The 19,903-nt window shown below is 33.3% G+C and overlaps 1 protein-coding gene across 7 annotated transcripts in view; it reads left to right on the top strand.

Moving 5' to 3' along the window:
- Positions 1–19,903, top strand: part of DCAF6 (DDB1 and CUL4 associated factor 6) — a 166,118-nt gene that overhangs the window by 102,690 nt on the left and 43,525 nt on the right. For 5 of the 7 annotated variants that reach the window (XM_059935645.1, XM_059935654.1, XM_059935662.1 and 2 more), the window contains 3 exons: positions 883–942; positions 14,249–14,366; positions 18,899–19,014. In XM_059935645.1, the coding sequence (XP_059791628.1) occupies positions 883–942; positions 14,249–14,366; positions 18,899–19,014 (294 nt within the window). The remainder of the gene's footprint in view (positions 1–882; positions 943–14,248; positions 14,367–18,898; positions 19,015–19,903) is intronic. The other 2 variants (XM_059935693.1, XM_059935702.1) reach the window with 1 other exon arrangement.

Consider the following 19,903-nt stretch of genomic DNA (forward strand, 5'->3'; position numbering starts at 1 on the left):
CTTGTCCTCTGTCACATAGCTAATTATTGTCAAACCAGGGTTGGAATCAACACTGACTAACTCTAGACCGGTGCTTTTGCCATTTTATCATGCTGCCTTTCGTTATACCAGTGTTTTTCAAGCAATAGAACCCATTTATTTACAAAACAAATTATTTTACATAGAAACTCAGTATATCCAAAGGATAAAAATAAAATGTTCTGTTTGAAGCCAAGGTGGAAAGCATGAAGCCCAGACCATAAGCCTTCTCGTTGCCTCTCTTTTCCTTTTCTCACCAGGCACCTAAAGAAACCTAAGCCTTCACAGTACAGTTTTAATATGCACAACATACCATAGAGTTTTAAAAGTTATCTATGTTTCTGTAATGGCAATTACTTCATTGAATATTTCTCTTATAAACTATTTTCTTTGTCTTAAATCTTCACTGGAGCTCTTTTTTCAGCTCAAGATAACATCTAGCTAAGTGTAGTGAACATCTTATTTCAGGCTCTGAATCCTCCAATCCTAAATGAAAGCCATCTTGAGGAGCTGGAGAGAGGGTTTGAGAAGGACAAGGAGTCTTCCTTTTAGTGAGGGAGATACACTGTTTCTATTTTATCTACCTTGCACCTTGTGCCTGTGCTAAATGAATTTGATAAATGGTATATGCATGGAAGTAGAAGAATATTTTCTCAACTCATTCTCAAAGTTGCTAAATGCTTGCCTGGAATAACATATCTTAAGCACATGGCCCTGCTTACTCACTGCTTGGGAAACACACCACAGTACTTACTTCTATTCCCCAACCTTATACATTTGTTTCTTAAGCTTAGAGATGATCATAACATTGCTGTGCAGTTTTCTGCTGCTTACTTTTAAGTTGAAATCTCATTTTTGTTTCAGATTCTCCTTCTTCTGTGGTTAACAAACAGCTCGGATCCATGTCACTTGACGAGCAACAGGGTGCGTGCAACAGGAGATGCGCTATGCCCATCCATCCATAGTTTTATTGCAATGCATAAACCAAGCTCTCTCTCACTTTTTCAAAGCATTTCATTTTGATTATGGTCTGATAGTCAGTATTTTGTGGGCTGAATTACCTTAGGTGGCATTATGCACAAAGGGCCTCCTTGGCCTATACAAATTATTTTCTGTATAAGCTAATTTCTACCTTTGGCCCTTTATGCCAACTTTGGAATCTCTTCCTGTAATAGTATTATAATGGATATAATATCGATCCTTTTTTTAATTCTATCTATCGTAAAATTGTGTAGAACTGTGGATGTGAGGTTAGCATATTACCTAGTGGCTAATTTAGAAAAAGTTATTTGAATATAGTAATGTTCTGTATTACTGCATTGCTATAATAATGATACTTGATTTTATGTCTCACTTATCTGGTAGTTAAACTCCTGATAGCTTTAACCTTAAGGAATACAATTATGAATGCAGAGATAAGCTCCAAAGCCACCAATCAGAAGGGAAAATAGCTTCCACTTCCCCTTGCACTCTTGAAGTAGGAGAGGTATAGAATCCACCTTGAAGCCTTGAGCGGAGGCTGATGAAGCAGATTTTACAAATATTTTTAAAAAATTAAAAAAGAATAACTTAGCACTGTAGCTGTAAGCTTTAGTTGGCTAAAAGTTTACATATGTAGGATGACTCATTGGTCAACAGTATTGGGGAAATGAAATATTGATGAAGTACCTATTTAGTGTGAAATAGATCTAATTTTAACTGTCTTCTTAGAGAATTATTCAGAAACTAATTTTGAAACAAATTAGAAAACTTATGTACATCTGATCTTACTATTCTTTATAGACCTGAGTTGACAGATATTTGCTATAGATTTTTCTGTTCTTGAGAATGAATGAATGAATTAGTAAATGAATTTGAGAACTAAGAAATTATGTGTGCTTTATCTTTATACATTTATTGTAGAGGTATTATCAGTTAAGAATAATTAAGGTATAAAACAATTATAGCGTTATATTATAATATATTTTACTACTGTTTAAAACTGCTCTCTAATGAAATAATCTGTTTTTGGTAAGGCTATATGCATGTAAATACTACCAGAGGGTTTGTAGCCAAATTCATATTTTATTTAATCTTACAGAATAATTTCCATAGAATTATATTGAATATTTAAGTTGGTAATTAATGTACATATGTTATGGCATATGACAGAAAGAGATGAGAATAAAGGATAACTCCCATATTTTTGCCATCAATGCCTGGGTAAATGATGGTGCCATTTACTAGGGTAAACTAGTTCGGAGGCAGAAATCAAAAGGTTCTTTATTTTTTTGGCCATGTAAAGTATGATATGCCTTTTAGTCATATGAGTAGAGATGTTATATAAAAGGTCAGATATTGCATAGGTTTGGCAGAAGCTGCATGACGATAGACCGTCATCAATGTAGCTTTGCAATAAGTTCTCTGAGCAGAAATGTTCTAATGACAGTATATCCAAATGAATTAAATCCTGAGCTTTTACATGCCTTTTTGTTCAGCAGGATGACATCTTTTAAAGTACTGGGGACTTCTACATTATAGGCTTATATTACCTAAAGATAACCTCTACTATACAAGTTAACAGAAACTTCCCACAACTGTCTTTCTCACCTGGACTAATGCAGTAACCTCTTAACTGGTTTCGTCACATCCACTCAGGCTGTATCTCTTCTCTACCAACAGCCAGAGTGAACTTCTAAAAATGTAAATCTAATCATGTCTTTCATCTGCCTAAAACATTTAAACTGTGTCCATTTGCCCTTAGGCAGTCTAAATCCATACCACTTGGCTTGCAGAACTGTATGTGACCTGGCCCCTTCCCTCACTCACTAAGCTCTTGCCAATTAAGCCTTCTTTCAATTTTTCTAACACTCTAAGCTCGTTTCCCTCTCAAATCTCTTGTATATGGTATTCCCTCTACCAAAAATGCTTTTCCCTTTAGCAACTTCTACTCATCAAAACTCACTTAGATATTACTTTCCCAAAAGTAATATGACATTCTAATCTGAAATAGTTCTCCCCTCTTTTTCTCTTTGTGACCTGCTATATTCCTTCGTTGCATTTGTCAAAATTTGTAATCATACGTTTATTTAAGGGATTGTTTGTTTAACTGCCTATCTTTCTCCATATTCTCTAAATGTTTTCATTCACTATAATATATTCAGTGCCTAACATCATATCTGTTTTCATTAAACAGTAAATACTTGTTGAATGAATGAGTAAATCAGTTCTTTAAGCAGTGGGATGCTATAGAAATTATTCCAGTTTGGGAGAAACATGACCAGATTTATGTCTTAGATCATTTTGGCAGCTTTATAGATGCCTGATTGGAAGGGAATAAAATTGAAAACAGCAAGACTACATGAGAGGCTATTGCAATAGGCCAGGTGAGAGATGATGAGGGGTCCAATCTAAGGTGATAGCAGTGGGAAATGAGGAGAATAGACAGATTTTTTAAAATATTTAAGAGCTGGAATTGATGGGACTTTGATTAGTTATTAAAAATGAGAGAATGATATCCAGGTGTCTTGATAACGGTGATAGATAGTAATACTGAACCAAGATAGGGATTTCAGGAGAAACAGCCGGTTATAGGGGGGAAAAGGTACATGCGATTTTCTTGATATGTTGAGTTTGAAGTACCTTTGGACATCCAAATGGAGAAATATCATAGACAGTTGGATGGAGATATGATATGTTTCTGGAAGTCACCAGAGAAGCCTGAGATGGAGATAAAAATTAGGAATCGTCAATTTACAGATAACAGTTGAAACCACAAGAGTGGATAAAATTGTCTAGGAATAGAGGTTAAAGTGAAAAGAGGAAAGTCTATGCTACAGGGAGCAAGCAGAGAAAAGTATCTGGCTAAGGAGACAGGAAAGGAACGGTCAGAGAAATAGGGCAGAAGAGTGCCATAACCAAAGTCAGGAGAAAAGAAAAGTTCAAGGAGGAACTGGTCAGTAGTGCATTGTGAAGCAGTGAAAGGACAGAGAAATGTTTTTGAATTTGGCACCGTGTGGGTTACTGACTGCTTCGGCACTGCAGTTACATGTGGAGGCAGAAGCCAGATAGCAGTGGTTTGAGGAGGAAGATTTTTTTTAAAAAAGTGGACACATTGGTATGTAGATGACTTTCAATAAGCTCAATTAAGAATGAAAAGGTAGAGAAAAGGTAACGTCTGGGAGGGAGTTATAATTTCAGAACTGAGCATGTTTATAAAATAAGAAAGAATCTTTGTAGAAGAGGTTAAAGGTATAGGGAATAGTTGATGTCCCCAGATAGGCTATTATTTCAAGTTTTAATCTTTGTCAAGACCCTTGTTCTCTATTTTACCCTGTAGAATGGAAAAAGTGGTACATTTAATAAGTTTTTTCCTGAATATATCTCTAATGATTATTTTAAGCATATTTTAAATGTCTTTTTCATACTTTTAAAAGACACTAATATATTTTTTAATTGATAATTCTGTTTTATACTTACCTGACATTATTCATCTTCCAGGTGTCCAGGTGCTTTTACATGTTGCTTAATTTAATTTCCCATAGTAGTTCATAGGTTTTCTTTCTTTTTTTTTTTTTTTTTAATTTATTTTTTGGCTGTGTTGGGTCTTCGTTGCTGCGTACGGGATTTTCTCTAGTTGCGGTGAGCGGGATCTGCTTTTCGTTGCGGTGCGACGTCTTCTCATTGCGGTGGCCTCTCTTTTGAGGAGCACGGGCTCTAGGCGAGCGGGCTTCAGTAGTTGTGGCTCGCAGACTCAGTAGTTGTGGCTCGTGGGCTCTAGAGCACAGGCTCAGTAGTTGTGGCACACGGGCTTAGTTGCTCCGCAGCATGTGGGATCTTCCTGGACCAGGGATAGAACCTGTCCCCTGCATTGGCAGGTGGATTCTTAACCACTGCGCCACCAGGGAAGTCCTAGATTTTCTTTATTTTGAGGGATTACTAGGCTAAAAATGTTACTAATAAAATTTTTTAAATTGTAATGGACTTGTTTCATTGAAAAGATTTCTTTAAATAATTATATATACATTATTGAACTGGTTGATTGCAAACAGTGTTTTTGCTTATTTATCTTGAATTTTTTAAAAAAGCACCACACTTTGTCTAATTTATTTATTGTAAACCTTAAAGACCATAAATGCAGCTGCCTAGTTGCCTCAATAGATTTTATTTTCTTTTATCAAAATATTTTTTAAAGAAATAAATGATAGGGAAATAAGTGTACAGCATGCACATTGTTTTTATCCCGTGCTAAAATACTTTGCACTACTCTCCAAATTTAGGGCTGTGGGTGCACACATTGACAACCCTTCTGTGCTAATTAGAAAGTATTTGAATAAGCACAGTTATATCTGTCATGCATTTTGTTTAGTGTGAATAATATATTTTAATGAGTAGTTTTGATTTTCCTTTTATTTATATCTCTGTTATAACTACTATATTTTAAGGGGGAAAATCCTCTTCTGACATATTTCTCTTGCCTCTTACTAAAACTAACAAATTTTTCCTGTTAAAAATATTTAGGCCAGAAATTCCCCCTTCTTTTATTAACAATAACAACAATAACAAAAGAAACCTATAATCTTAACATTTAATTTTTGAGGGGGTATGAGGAATTAATTTTGCCTGAGTTTTAAATTTTTGCCATGACTCCAGCAAGTTGCTTTATATTCATTTTACAGTGATAATCATTAAGTGGAAGTTGATAATGCCATTAAGTTTGAAACTTACACCTATAGGCAATTGTGCATCTGTCAGACACTCATTTTCTACTCTAGATTTAAAGAAATAAAAATGCTAATTTGTAAGCATTAGAAACATAAATGCTAATTATCCATTATTTTATATAAGCAGACTTCTTTTGACATTAATAAAATGTTTACTTACAGAAGGAGACTTGTGGATGATCAGAAAGCAGTGAAACAGATTTTACTAATTCTACTAGGGTAGATTGGGAATGGAAAAACTGGACCTGTCTTGCATTAAGTATTATTTCCTTAAGATTATATACTGTCACCAAGTTGAAATTTTATTTTAATAATATCATCTTGATGATAGTACATCAAGCAATATTGTAAATTGCCATTAAATGTACTTTGACAACTCTAATTTTTATTAAATAAATACCTAATGATTGAAGACTGCTGTATTAATGGGAAATATAAGTTCTGTATTCATCACACTGGGCTACCTCTGTATATGTCGTATTTTAAATTCTAGAAAATAAAGTTAGTGAAATCAGACTTCATTTAGACTTTTTTTTTTATATTCCTTAGAACTAGTTATCACTTAGTTGCTTAGAATGAAGTAGCTAATCCCCTTTTCCCCAACTACTAGTCTAGATTCTTAAAATTAGTGGTATATTTCATCTTTTGGAAGTTAAGCACTGTTTAATTTTTATTGCATATGCTTACTTGTTCCACTCTCCTGCTAACCAAATCAATATCTATATTTCTAGTTAAATTGTTTTCTAACTCAGAATTGTCTATGATAAAAATAAGTGACATTTATTGAGTTTTTAATATGTAACTGGCACTGTGTTAAGAATTTTGTATGTATTATCTCATTTGTTGTAATTTAATGAGGTGAATACTAATGTGATCCTCATTTTACTGATGAAGAAACTAAGACTTCAAGAAATCTGTAAAGACAAGTGAAATAAGTGGTGGAGCCATATTTGTATATCTGTTTCATTAATTCAACTCATGTTAAATGCCTGTTACCTTGTGGCAAATACTGGGCTTGGCACCAGTTTGCATGAATGAATAAAGCTAATGCTCCCTTTGCTTGGAACAGAGTTGATTAATAATAATAATGATAATAATAATAATAGAGTTGATTAACCATAATAATAACAACATAGACACTTACATTTTCTTTGTGCCAAACATTACTTGGAGCAATTTTTATATGTTTATTTACTTAATCCTCACCAAAGCCGTATACAGCAGGTACCATTATTATCTCCATTTTCAGATGAGGAAACTGAGGTAAAGAGAGGTTAAGAAACTTGTCCAAGGTCACACACTGTGTGTCTGTGTTAAGAGATGTGATTCAAATCCAAGCAGCCTGGTTTCAGTGTCTGCGATCATAACCACTATCCTTTGCTTCATCTAACAGTAAAGACAGATGATGAAAAAAATAAATACGAGTGTCCTAAGTGTTATAAAAGAGGAAGTAAGGTTCAATCGGGAGCATATGAATGAGTCTTTGTCTCTTCTGGTAGGGGGCCAAATAAGGCATTCCTGAGGATGAGACATTTTAGCTGCAATCTGAAAGATGAGTATGAGTAAGTTAGGTCAAGGAGAGGGAGGAAAAGGGGATCATGAATAGCATGTGCAGAGGCTCTGAGATAATCACATTAGAATGACTAGAAGAGTCCCAGTATGGCTGGCGTTTGCTCTGGCTTCAAGAGATAGGTAGAGTCCAGATTGAGAAGGACCTTTTAGACTTTTTTAAGGTTTTAGATTTTAATTCAGGAACAGTAGGAAGCTAATGAAGGATTTAAAATAGGGAACATGGCCAGATCTGGTTTGTTCTGAATAGAGTATGAAAAATTGATTAGAGACTAATAAATCACTTAGGAGGTTCTTCTGGTAATAAGGATTTTGACCTGGTGATAGAAGTAAGGTAGCGATGTGAAGAGATTCATGAAATATTTCAAATGTAGAGTATATGGGATTTGATGAACGAGGCAAAGGATTGAGGAGGAGTCCAGAGTATAAATTGCAGTAACAACTCCAGAATTTCTACATGGGGGTGGTTTAGCAATGGCAGTCTGGTTGGAGGGAGCAGGGTCAGGGTGTGTCTTAAATCTGTTTTTATACAGTAAATGCAATGTTTTGACTTAGATTATACATTTATTTGTGGTGGTTTGGGAACGGTAATAATAGAGACTAGCAGGTGACATTTCTAGGGCTGCAAGGGTAACTCCCAGGTTTTGACTGAGTACAATTGATTGGCTACTTCCTGAAATAGATAACCCTGGAAAAGGAAGAATATATGGGAGAGGATGTATAGAAGGAGGTGGAGATCACAAGCTTAGTTTGAATATGTTGAATTTGAGTTATCTGTGTGAGGCATCCAAGTAGGAAAGTCTGTTGGGCAGTTGATTGTATCGTTGTGGCGTTTAGCAAAGATGGCAGAGCTAGAGAAGTAAATTGGAGAATTTTCTGCATGTAGATGATAATTGAAGGTAAGAAAGTAGATGAAATCATCTAGGATGAAAGTAAAAAGTGAGACATCTAAAACATCTCAAAAAAAATCAGAAAAAATTCCAGAATTAAATATTTTGCTAGAGGAGAGGTGATAAAGGAGATGGAGAAGTAACAACCACATTGAAAGGTAATAGGTAAAGTAGAACAGTGTGATGTCATGAGATCAAAAGAAGAGAAATTTTCAAGTACAAGAGAGTTGTCTATTTGCTACTGAGAGGTCAAGTATAAATGGGTTCTAAAAATTCTCCACTAGATTAATCAACACGGAGGTGATCAATCTCATTAGTGAGAGCAGTTTCACCGGGCTGATAGAGGCCAGAGTAGAGTAGGAGAAGATGAAAAGTACTTCTCAATGGCGATGAGAATTAAGAAAAGTAATTCAAAACGATAAGCAAGAAGGACAGTAGCTGGAGGGGAAAGTGGTTAAAGAGAGTGTTCTCCTAAGCTGTCTACCTCATTTGTTCATTTTCATCTGGAAGTCACATTTTATCATGTTAAGTAATCTGTTCAATCAGAGTATGACAGACGGGTTTGATTTTTTAATAGAGAATATAGGTGAGGAAACAGTCATAAAAAGAAAAATCTTGGATGAGAATTTTGGCAGGGTTTATGTGCCGCATGAGGTACGCATTTTTACTTATTTTCTTTCTATCTGTTCTCCCTCCAAACTGAAAGTGAACTAGGAATAGAAGACTTTTATGAACAGAGGGGTATAAGACTAACAGTTCTGAAGTACAGGGAAAGAAAGCCTAGGTAGCATAGGTAAAATGACTACTACATTTCAATCCATAAATTTTAAATATTAGAGGGAAAATGGAACCAGGCACAGTCTGATTCTGTATGTATCCCAACCCCATGTTTAAGTTCAATTCACATTTCTGTGTTATGTCATGAAAAAAGGTATTGGATTAAAGTTATTGTCATTGATTTACAGGTTGAGTTTTGATTGTCAGGAAGAAAATTTGACTAGGATATTATTTCCAAAAGATTACAGAGGAGAGTTTTCCTAGTAAATATCAGTATTAAAGTTGCACTTTGTTTTTGGCTTTCATAAAATAGTTAATTTCTGTATAAAGTCAGATTGCACTAGTGAGAACACTCAATTTTAGAATAAAAACCTTGCCTCACAGTCACCTATGTGGTGGATAGGAGTTCTCTGTTTAGAATCTACTCCTAGAAACAGTTTCTGCACTTTGAATCAGAATATGCTTCCTTATACAAATGATTGGAAGACCTGGATATCCAGTAGTCTGAGGTATGCAGAAAAGTTACAGGTTCCTGACCTATAAAATTGGAAATTTTGCATTGGCCTAGAAATGATACTTGAGAAATTTGCCTTTTCTTCTATGTATGCCAAGCAAGTTGGGGTGCAAAATTTGGGGAGATAGTTGAGCTTTATCATTGCTATGTCAGTATTTTTTCAGAGGATTTCATCATATATTTTGTTTCCTTTTAGATTGATTTTTATTTTAAACATTTGGCAAAATAGAAGGAAAAATATTGACAAGTTCATTGTGCAGTAGAAAATCCCTGAGGCAAAGAATATATTATTTCTGTATGATCCACAGGATATCTAAGCTACTGTAGGTGATTAATGGATGATTGTACAGTTAGAATAGTGACCCAGCAGCAGAGGAAATGTTGGGCATAGTGGTTCTAAACAAATTATTGTGGCCATATGCTACTTAATTATCATTTTGATAACTTTGTTTAAATTTACACATAGGATGGGTCTCCAGGGATATCCTAGCTAAAAGACCAAACATCCATATCAATATTTAGATGATATACAAACCTAGTTACCAAAATAGCATATTTTATACTACTTTTAGCATGTTTTTTTAGAACCACAAATGATTAATTTCATAGTTGAAATGCACAGATTGAATGGTTTGAAAACATGTGTATTAACCAAAAAAAAAAGAAGTTTATTTGTGGTTCTTAGTGTGAATCAAAGCTTGAAAGATACCTAATTAAAGTTCAAAGAAGTTGCTTTCAAATTGTATTCCAGCCCATTCTGAGAGTTTTTTCTGAGCCAATGCATTCATCTGAAAGGGCTCTTTCGGGAAAGGATCTCTTAAATTTACTTCCCAGAATCTCATGTTACTGTCTATTCACTTCTAACTCCAAAAAATGAAGTCTTACAGTATATTGTCTTGATTATTATGTGGTTATGACTGTGCTTGCTAAAGCATGTATTTTAATGGATGGTCGTTTGCCTGGATAGAGACCGCTCTAAGCTACTAACGTCATCAGTTGTTTTTAATAATTAAACTACAAAGCAATATATATGGCCATCTTAGCAGTGTTGAACAAGTTAAAAGTGATTTTTCCCCCCCCACTACACTGTCCTTGTGCTGAGTGCACCACAATTAATTTTATTCTCCTATAATGTTTTTAGAGTGAGAAGAAATAGTTCAGTCTCTCAGTGCCCTGGAAAAGATACAGTGTAGTTTTCCAATACTCTGATACCAAAGTGACAGTTTGGACTACCAGAACTTTTATCAGTTAAAGTTGCTGATATGAATTATACATCACTTCTGAGAAATAACAATACCAGCAGGTGATATTTCTTAATTAAAATATTTATTTAAGGAATCTTATTTTCTACTTAGTATTCAGATTATTTCCAAGACAGTATAGTAAGTAGGAACTTCATATAGAAAGAAACTTAGGTTACTAGAGAAAAAGAATCTAGCTCATTATCATCAGTTTCATCATCTATAAAATGGAGATTAAAATAATGTGCTACAGAGATTTAACAAAGGATACATATATATCCTGGGACATAGTAATGTTCAAGAAATTTTAGTTACTGATATGATGGTGCGTTCTACATAAAGTTATTGGGTTTGGTGAAGTTCTAAACCCTAAGGCTGTTAAATTAAAATCTCTACTTGTTAAGCAAAATATTTCAGTAATATTAATATATTTCTGTGCATTATATAAGTAAGGCTTTGAATAATACAGTTTTTAGAATGTGTTTGCTAATCCAACTTTTAACACACAGAGCAAGTTATGGAAAATTAAAATGGTTACAAATATTTCTTCAAATAAAGTAATAATAACATTTATTTTTTAGTTCGTTAAAGTAGATTTTTTATAGACCTTTTTAGCTTAAAATATGCACTTTATCAGAAACAATTTGTTAATTAATTTACTAGTAAACCAGTGATCTACATTTCCGAGAAAATTCAATTCGATAGGTTGTATATGGTCAAGAAGAGGAGTATTAAACTAGCAAGAGTAGAATGGAACAAGGCTAGGAAATGGATTTTTAAACCTCAGATATATACTTCCATTAATGCCTCAGTTGAAGAAACCATGTTGTGCACTGCGTAGTGTTTCTGCCAGAGACATTATTTATATGCAGTCTACAAGGAGATAACTAGACTAGGGGTCTGAAGTATTTGTAGCTAACAGAAATAATGTGATGGGCCAATTTTACTCCGGGCTGATGACTTCATTGACAACTTAAATGAACAAATTCTGTCAACTATAGTCATAAATTAAATGAGTACTACTGTGTTTTACATGATTTTTACTATATTCCAGAGAGATTAAATAATAACTTGGTAGTAGATAACCTAGGAAGAAGGTTTGAATTAACATTGATCATCTCAGGAAGCTTCTTGCTTTTGGAGGTTGGGGGTGCTCTTGGAGGCTGGTAGATATTTTCTACACCATTTTGACCTCTTAACAGCTAGCTATTTGTCTACTATATTCCTTTAGTCATAGCATGCAAATATCTATAGCTGCCTCTAATTTTACTCAAAAAGGAAGTTTTGATACAGCATTTATATGGCTTCTTTTTTTAAATTTTTATTGGAGTATAGTTGATTTACAGTGTTGTGTTTGTTAGTTTCAGGTGTTAAATGGCTTCTTAAAACTTATGCTCCCATAACCAAGGTAGATCTATGAAATTTAACCCTACAATTTTCTCACACCTGCTTTTTTTTTCCCCTATTTCTTCTCTACTTTAAAAGAAAAATAATAACAAAGCACTTTACAAAATGTTGTGAGAGATAATGAAAGAAGTAGCCCCAGTTCTACCTCTTAGTTTCCTTGATCATTCATTCAGTCTTTCAGCTATCTTCACCAATTCCAGATCCCTAAGGATGACTGTGGTTTTGGCAGCAGTGGGACAGAAATTTTAGCAACATAACTAAAGAATAAGGGAAAACTATATGTGGACAAATGACTAACAGCAAATTTTTCAAAGATTGTCAAGGATAGGACAGATATTTTAAAAGTCCTGTTCAGGAATTCCCTGGTGGTCCAGTGGTTAGGACTCTGGCATTCATTGCCGAGGGATCAGGTTCAATCCCCGGTTGGGGAACTAAGATCCCACAAATCATGCGGCACAGCCAAAAAAAAAAAAAATCCCGTTCTTGATAATTTTATGTAAGTTAAAGGTATGTTAATTCAGTTATTTTATCAGAATGCCATTTGGTAAAATACCTCCTCTAAAACATTGAATGTAATATCGAATCTCTGAAAGTCGTAATGGATTGTTAACTTTTTTTCCAGCAGCTGTTTATATCAAGGACATAATCATAACAAAAGTAGTACAGAAACAAAGTGAATTTATCATTTGGTAGGCCAGCTTTATAATTGATTCATACTTTTATTTTCAAATAGCAATTAATGTTATAGGAGAGGATTTCTCAGGAGTTAGAAGTGAAGAAGACACAAGAATTGATAATCCTGAGTTTTATCAGCTTGGCTTCTCATCTCTTGGGGAGAATCCTTTTTCCTTTCTGCTACAGTTCTGTATTTTTAAGTCTTGTTAATTGTCCTCTCACAGGATAAAAGCTAGAGCAGAGTTTCTATCAGATTCTCTTTTAGGAAGTGCTCCACCGTCTTCAAGAGGAATGCAAAAAGATATGTCCTTCATTGCAGTATAAACCAGAAATCCTAAGTAATTTTGATTTCATTAAGTTTTTAATGCTTTTGTTAATACTGTTTTCAAGACAGAAAGCTTATTTTTAGTACTGTTATATCAAGTCCTTGAACTTGTATCGAGAAAACAATTATGACACAGAAGAGTTTCCTTTCTGCAAGCGACTGGCAGAAATGTTACATGTTTGATTATATAGCAGTTTTTATTCCTTATACATTTTAGTGTTCCCCCAAGCTGTTATTCATCATAAAAAGAAAAAAATCTAAAGCCCTATTCAAATTTGTCTTCGAATATCCATGTACTCCTTTTGGGGGGGAGGGGAGAGGTGACTTCAAAGTGGTTTGTATCCATTTCTGTAGCGTTTCTTGATTCTTATTTACCATTTTACAAAGGTTTTATATGTTGAGATGGATGTATATTATGATTATCACCTATAGACTCTTCAGGTGGAATTGCCTTTCCATAATTTAGAAAACAAATTTCTTGCAAGATTAGTCAGGAGAAGAGGATGGAATTATACCAAAACGTACGATCTTATAACATAGAGTTTTAGAAAATAACAGAGCACAATAAATTTTCTTCTCCCGCCTCCTTCCCAATAGTGTACAGGCTGTAATCCCTCCCTAGATTATAAGTCTATGAATTTGAAAGAACAGAAAGAATTTGATAGCATTTAATTGCAGCAAAGTTTTTACTAAACAACTTCTTTTGGAGCCCTTGCATCTTACTTCTCAGTGTTTCTGAAGGAGCCAATGATAGTTATTCTTGATGCTCTAGCAACTGAAGAAAAAGATCCTGAGCGTTCCATTAAATAAAAGTACCAAGTTTATAAAGTATGTCATTGCATGTTAATATTCTTTGATTCCCTAAAAACTAAATATGGTTCTCAAATGTGTGTGATTTTCATCTGACTCAAAGGGAGTCAGGTACACAAAGCTAGAAAATGATGCAATGCCACTTTTGAAATATAGAGTGTTTCTATAACACTTGCTTTGAACTTTAAGTGAGAACCATAACAGATGTGAGAAAGAGTTATGACAAGGACAACCTAATTTAAGTTTTATAAATTTTAGGAAATGTCATCTTTTTATTGGTTTCAGAGAATTTTTTCAAATGTTTTAAACACAATTTTCAGATAACAATAATGAAAAGCTGAGCCCCAAACCAGGGACAGGTGAACCAGTTTTAAGTTTGCACTACAGCACAGAAGGAACAACTACAAGCACAATAAAACTGAACTTTACAGATGAATGGTAAGTTAATATTTTTGTGAAGATGTTCTTAGCCATTTTGTAGGATTGTATTAGATATTATTTTTAGCACTTCATCATCTTTGTTTTGCAATAATACATTGGTTCTCAAACTTTAGTGTGCTTCAGGATCACTTGGAGAGCTTGTTAAAACAATTACTAGACCCCACTCTCAGAGTTTGAGATGGAGTCAGAGAATTTGCATTTCTAAAAACTTCCCAGGTGATACTAATATTGCTGGTCCTGGGATATTTCTTCTGATAGAAAATGCAAAAGATAAAAATAATCAATCACCAATAGACCACTAGTGCAAAAATTAATAAACCTAACGTTTTGGAGCTTTTTGCAGTCTTGGTCCTATGTAAAAGGTATGTGTATGTGTATATATACATATATATTTTTGGTTTGAGTTTTAAAACATGATTTTAATCATACCTAATATATTCAGTTCTCCCCTACATTTATTTGAGTTAACTTTATAGTAAATATTCCCACAATACTACTTAGTTTTCATAAGTATTATTTTATCAGCTGTATAATAGATTCCATCAAGTGGATGTACCATAGTTTTACTTAACCATTTCCCTTTAATTAGGCAGTGAATTTATTTGTTTATTTTTACCAAATAAAACTATAATGACTATCTTTGTTTACAAGCTTTTTCCTACCTTTAAGGTTATTGATTTGGGATATTTTTCCAGAAATAAACTATATCTAGATTGAAACATATTACAAAATTATTTTCAAAAGGATAATCTGTTATTACATTTCTCCCAGCAGCATATGAAAGTACATGTTTTGCTGTCTCCAGGCCAATGTTCAATATCAATATATTCATTTATTTGTAACATATATTTGATTTTTAAATAATTTTTATTTTTATTTAATTTATTACTGGTGAGTTTGAACTTTATTTAATAGTTGTATAGATTCTTTTAAATGACATTTCTGATTATATTTATTGCTCATTTAATCTAGTTAAATCTTACATTAAAAAAAAAATCTAGTTATGTGAGCTTCTTAAATTCTTTGCCACTGTCTCATTGCATTTTGTGTGAGAGAGACAGCACCCAAAATTTTGTATTTGAATTTATTACTATTATTATATAAACTAATATATAGATAATACAATCTTTCTTAATATATAATTAATTATATATTAATATAATTATATGTGATTAATGCAGGGTGATTATATTAATCATTTAATACCCAATATATTAATTATCCTATATAATTAATATATTATTATATTAACATATTTAATTGTATATTATTATATATTATGTTAGTATAATATATAATATTGCTTATAAATAATATATAATATAGTTATATATTGTTTATTAATATATAATTAATTATATGTTGATATTTATTCCAATTCACTGGTTTCCATTTGTGTTTCTGTGTGTTTTTAAATATTAAACTCTTTGATTAAATAAGATTTTCACATATTATTGAATACCTTTCTACATCCCAAAGACTGTTCTAGACACTGGGAATGCATCAGTGAAAAAAATAGACAAAAAAACCTCTGCCCTATTGGAGCTTACCTTCTAGGTATGGGAGGCAGACAATAAACATAATAAGTGAATTGTATAGTATGTTAGATGGTATTAAGTGCTGTGAAAGAAAATAAGACAGGTAAAGATGTTTGGGAGACCTAGGGAAAGGGTTAGGCATCATTGAGAAGATGACATTTGGACAATTTGAAGGGTAAGAAGGAGTGAGCCATGCATATATCTGGGGAAAGCATTCTAGGCAGAGAGAAAGCCAGTACAATGCCTCTGAAGCAGGAGCAGTCTTAGTATGTTCAAGGATCTTTTAAAAAAACCCAATGTAGCTGGAGTAGAGTGACCAGAGGAGAGAGTAGTAACAGATAAGGTCAGCCAGGTAAGTGAGAAGGGTCTTTAAAAGGATAAAGGATATCTCTGGTTGCTGTGTAGAGAACAGGCCTTAGGTAGAAGCTGGGAGACCAGTTAAAAGGCTTTGGCAGTAAGCAAGGTGAGAGGTAGTGGTGTCTTGGACCAGGATAGGAGCAGTGGAGGTAGTAAGAAGAGATTGGATTCTAGATATGTATTTGAAGGTACAGTTAATAGAATTTCTTTATGAACTCTAGTGTTTGACCTCAACTTTTAAAAATAATGATATCTATGGCCCTTTTTCTTAGTACATGATTTAAGATCACAGAAGATTGTCATAGTTATTCTTAAGTCTTTTCTATTCTCATGTTTCTGTACAGAAGGGACTGATATCTTACAAACAATCTCATCTGAACATTTTTGAACCAAACATCTTTAGTCCCACTCTTCTTTTGAATGCTCCTTTTCCTTCTTTAAAAACTGACCATGAATTATATTCTCTTATTTCTTTATCAAAAAGGTAGTTAGCTTTTTTCTGATTATGAAAGTATTCTGTATTCATTGTAAAAAAAAAATTTCAAAAGAGTATGCAGTCTTTTTCATCTATGCCAGCACGGTGTCTTGCTTTTATTTTAGTTTCTTTGATCCAGATAAGGCAATAGAGCACACTGACCAAGAGCTTGGGCTCTGAACCTGACTAGCTGTTGAACCTCTCTAAATATCAGTTTTCTCATCTGAAAAAGGGCATATTTAATAGAACCTGCTTCAGACTTTGTTGGGAAGATTTAATGAGAACATGCAGAAAAAGTACATAGCACTTAGCACGTTGACTAGCACGTGATAGGCTTTAAATAATTGTTAGCTACAATTGTCATCTTTAATAAATTGCCTTTCAGATCCTTTGCCCAGTTTTTTACTGTGGTGTTTATCTTTTTCTTATTGATTTATGAGAGCTATATATTATAGAATTAAGTGAGGATAATATCATTTGTCTTTCATTTGTTGCAGATATTTTTCCCAGTTTGTTGTTTGTCTTTCAGTTTACTTATGGTAGTTTCGCTTTATGGTTTCAGCCTGTGAGCTAATACTCCTTGTCCTTCCCAGGATTAGGGGAAAAGTTTCTTCTTGTTTTCCTCTTAAAGTTCTGTGATTTTATATCAAAAATATGTTTAATCCTTTTACAATTTATTTTACCATAAAGTATGATGTAGAGCTTATAGCTCAATTTTTCTACATGGCTTTTCCTTTGTCCCAGTACCATTTACTGAGCAATCTAGTCATTTATCTGTGATTTAAAATGCCATATTAACACATGCTAAATGTATTTACTTGATTACTTTGTCTTTTCCACTAATGGCTCTGTATTCCTACATCAATGCCATAATGTTTTAATTATCATAACTATTCTACACTGAGCATTTTATTTAAGCCTGTATCATAGCTTTCTCGATGGAAAAAAAAAAAAAAGATTTGTATATCACATTGGCTTCTCTATACCAAAATTGCTATGCATTTCTTTCTGGCTAAAAAGAAATACATGTTCATTGCAAAAAAATCAGAATCTAGAGAGAAACTGAAAAAAAAATCACAGTAACCCTACTGAGATGACATTTAACATTGGTGAATATCCTTTCTGACATTTTTCTCTGCTCATATACCCATGTAGATATACATTTTTCTTAAAACTATATTATATATGGATGCCCTTTTAAAAAAATCAAATTGACTTCTGCAATTAGCCTAAAAAGGTTTTTATAAAATTTTGACAAAAGTTCCATGATAATTTGCATTGTTTATTGAGTCACTGCTGTTTGTCTATAATTAACGTTTTTTAAGTTACTGTAGCTGTTCAGTTTCTTTTTCTTGTTCACATCTATACTAAATTTAAGAAATTGTTGCTTTTCTGTGAATTTAATTTTAATCTTAGTCAGATTGTTATACATTTTCCTCTATTTTCCTTCCCACTCAATCCCCTTCTTACACATATGTCATGATTTGTCACAGAATGTTCATTGAAAATTATTTATTTAAATTGGTCTGGTATTCTGCTCTAGCTAAAAATTCTAACAGAATTAGGATCATCATCAGGTAGGTATTAAAACTAAAACAGAAAACATTATCCTTTTACAAAACCGTGGTGCTCAATCACTTGCCATATTTGAACAACAATCTAGAACTGGCAGGGGTCCAGTGGTCCAGAGGGCAGTTCAAAGACCAAAGAAATTTCCAGGCCTCTTTTCAAGTATTAATTTAAAAGTAGCCTAGAACAACAAAGTCTAAAAGGGCCTATGATCACAGTCTGTAAAATCATTAAGAATTTGAATGTGGTGAACCATCTGTAGTGAGAACAAGAAGAGAGATTATATAATTAAGTTAAAATTCAATAGAGAGACTTGTAAAAATATATATCAGGTCGTAGAAGCATCAAACCAGTGAAGAAGCGGTCCTTTCATATTTTTAAATCTCTTTTTAAATATTAAAGTGGATTAGAATAATCACCTAGACTTTTTAAAGTGATGTTTTTCAAGTACTATTAAAATAGTAAATCCTGTATTTTATTTGTAGTCAAGTTTTTTGATCAACTTCTCTAGTTGTAAAATATAGAAATTATCCTAAAAGTTCATGTTTATTAACTTCTTGGTGGGATCACTTATCTTGTCTTGATGGTAGGAGCAGTACTGCCTCAAGTTCTAGAGGAAATGGGAGCCACTGCAAATCTGAGGATCAGGAGGAATCCTTGGTCCCACAGAGCTCCACGCAACCATTAGAAGGAGAGAATGAAGCAAGTAAGGTGTTAATTTTGTTTTTGGCATGACAAAACCCAGTGTTGGATGTTTACCTATTTTTCTGATACCTCAGTGCTACAGTTTTGTTTCTTGTTTTTAATCAATTACTTTTGCCGTAATAGTCCAGTTACTGCTGTTGAGAAACAAATAACAAATGCAAAAGGTAAGGACCTTAAGCATTTAAGATGGGGCATCACAGTAAAGCACAGTTCCCCTCTGTGGACACAGTGGCCAAGATAGATGGTCATCGTACTGACAGTATGTTAGATATAAATGTTGGTTTGAATTATCTTTACCATTTTTATACCTAGCAGTGAAATACAGAGTACCTATCTTGATTCTTTCAAAGAGTATAGGTGGTTTATGGAGGGAAAAAAGGGATAAAATTTAAACAGGTTATAAGTAAATCCTGTTTCATGCAAGAAGTGCCATTTAGAGTATGTTTTTAGAACCCTTCCCTAGAATATTTTTATGTGATCATCAAATGAAATTTAGAGGTTAGTATAGCCTAGAACAGAGTAGATTTTCAGTACATACTTGATAAATGAAGGAATAAATGAATTGTTTTTCATTAAATGAATACATACCTCAGTATAACAGAGTTAACAAGAATAAAATACGTATAAAATGACTGTCTGGTAAGCAAATGTCCAATTAGGAACAAAAAAGACTGATCCTTCATGGGTCTTGGAATTAAATCCAGAAACAAGTATTTTCAATGGCCAAACAGAATTTATGGTGGGGCTAACTTTACTGTTTGTTCATGATAGTTCAAATTAGACCAAATGCATGACAAAAGGGCAGAAAAATACTCAGTTTTAAGTTTAGATTCTCTGTAGTTTAGAGGAAAAAAAAGCAAGATTGAGGAATGTCAGTTGTGAGGGATAAT

This window comes from Balaenoptera ricei, chromosome 1 (genome assembly GCF_028023285.1).
Source record: "Balaenoptera ricei isolate mBalRic1 chromosome 1, mBalRic1.hap2, whole genome shotgun sequence".
Classification (NCBI taxonomy): Eukaryota; Metazoa; Chordata; class Mammalia; order Artiodactyla; family Balaenopteridae; genus Balaenoptera; species Balaenoptera ricei.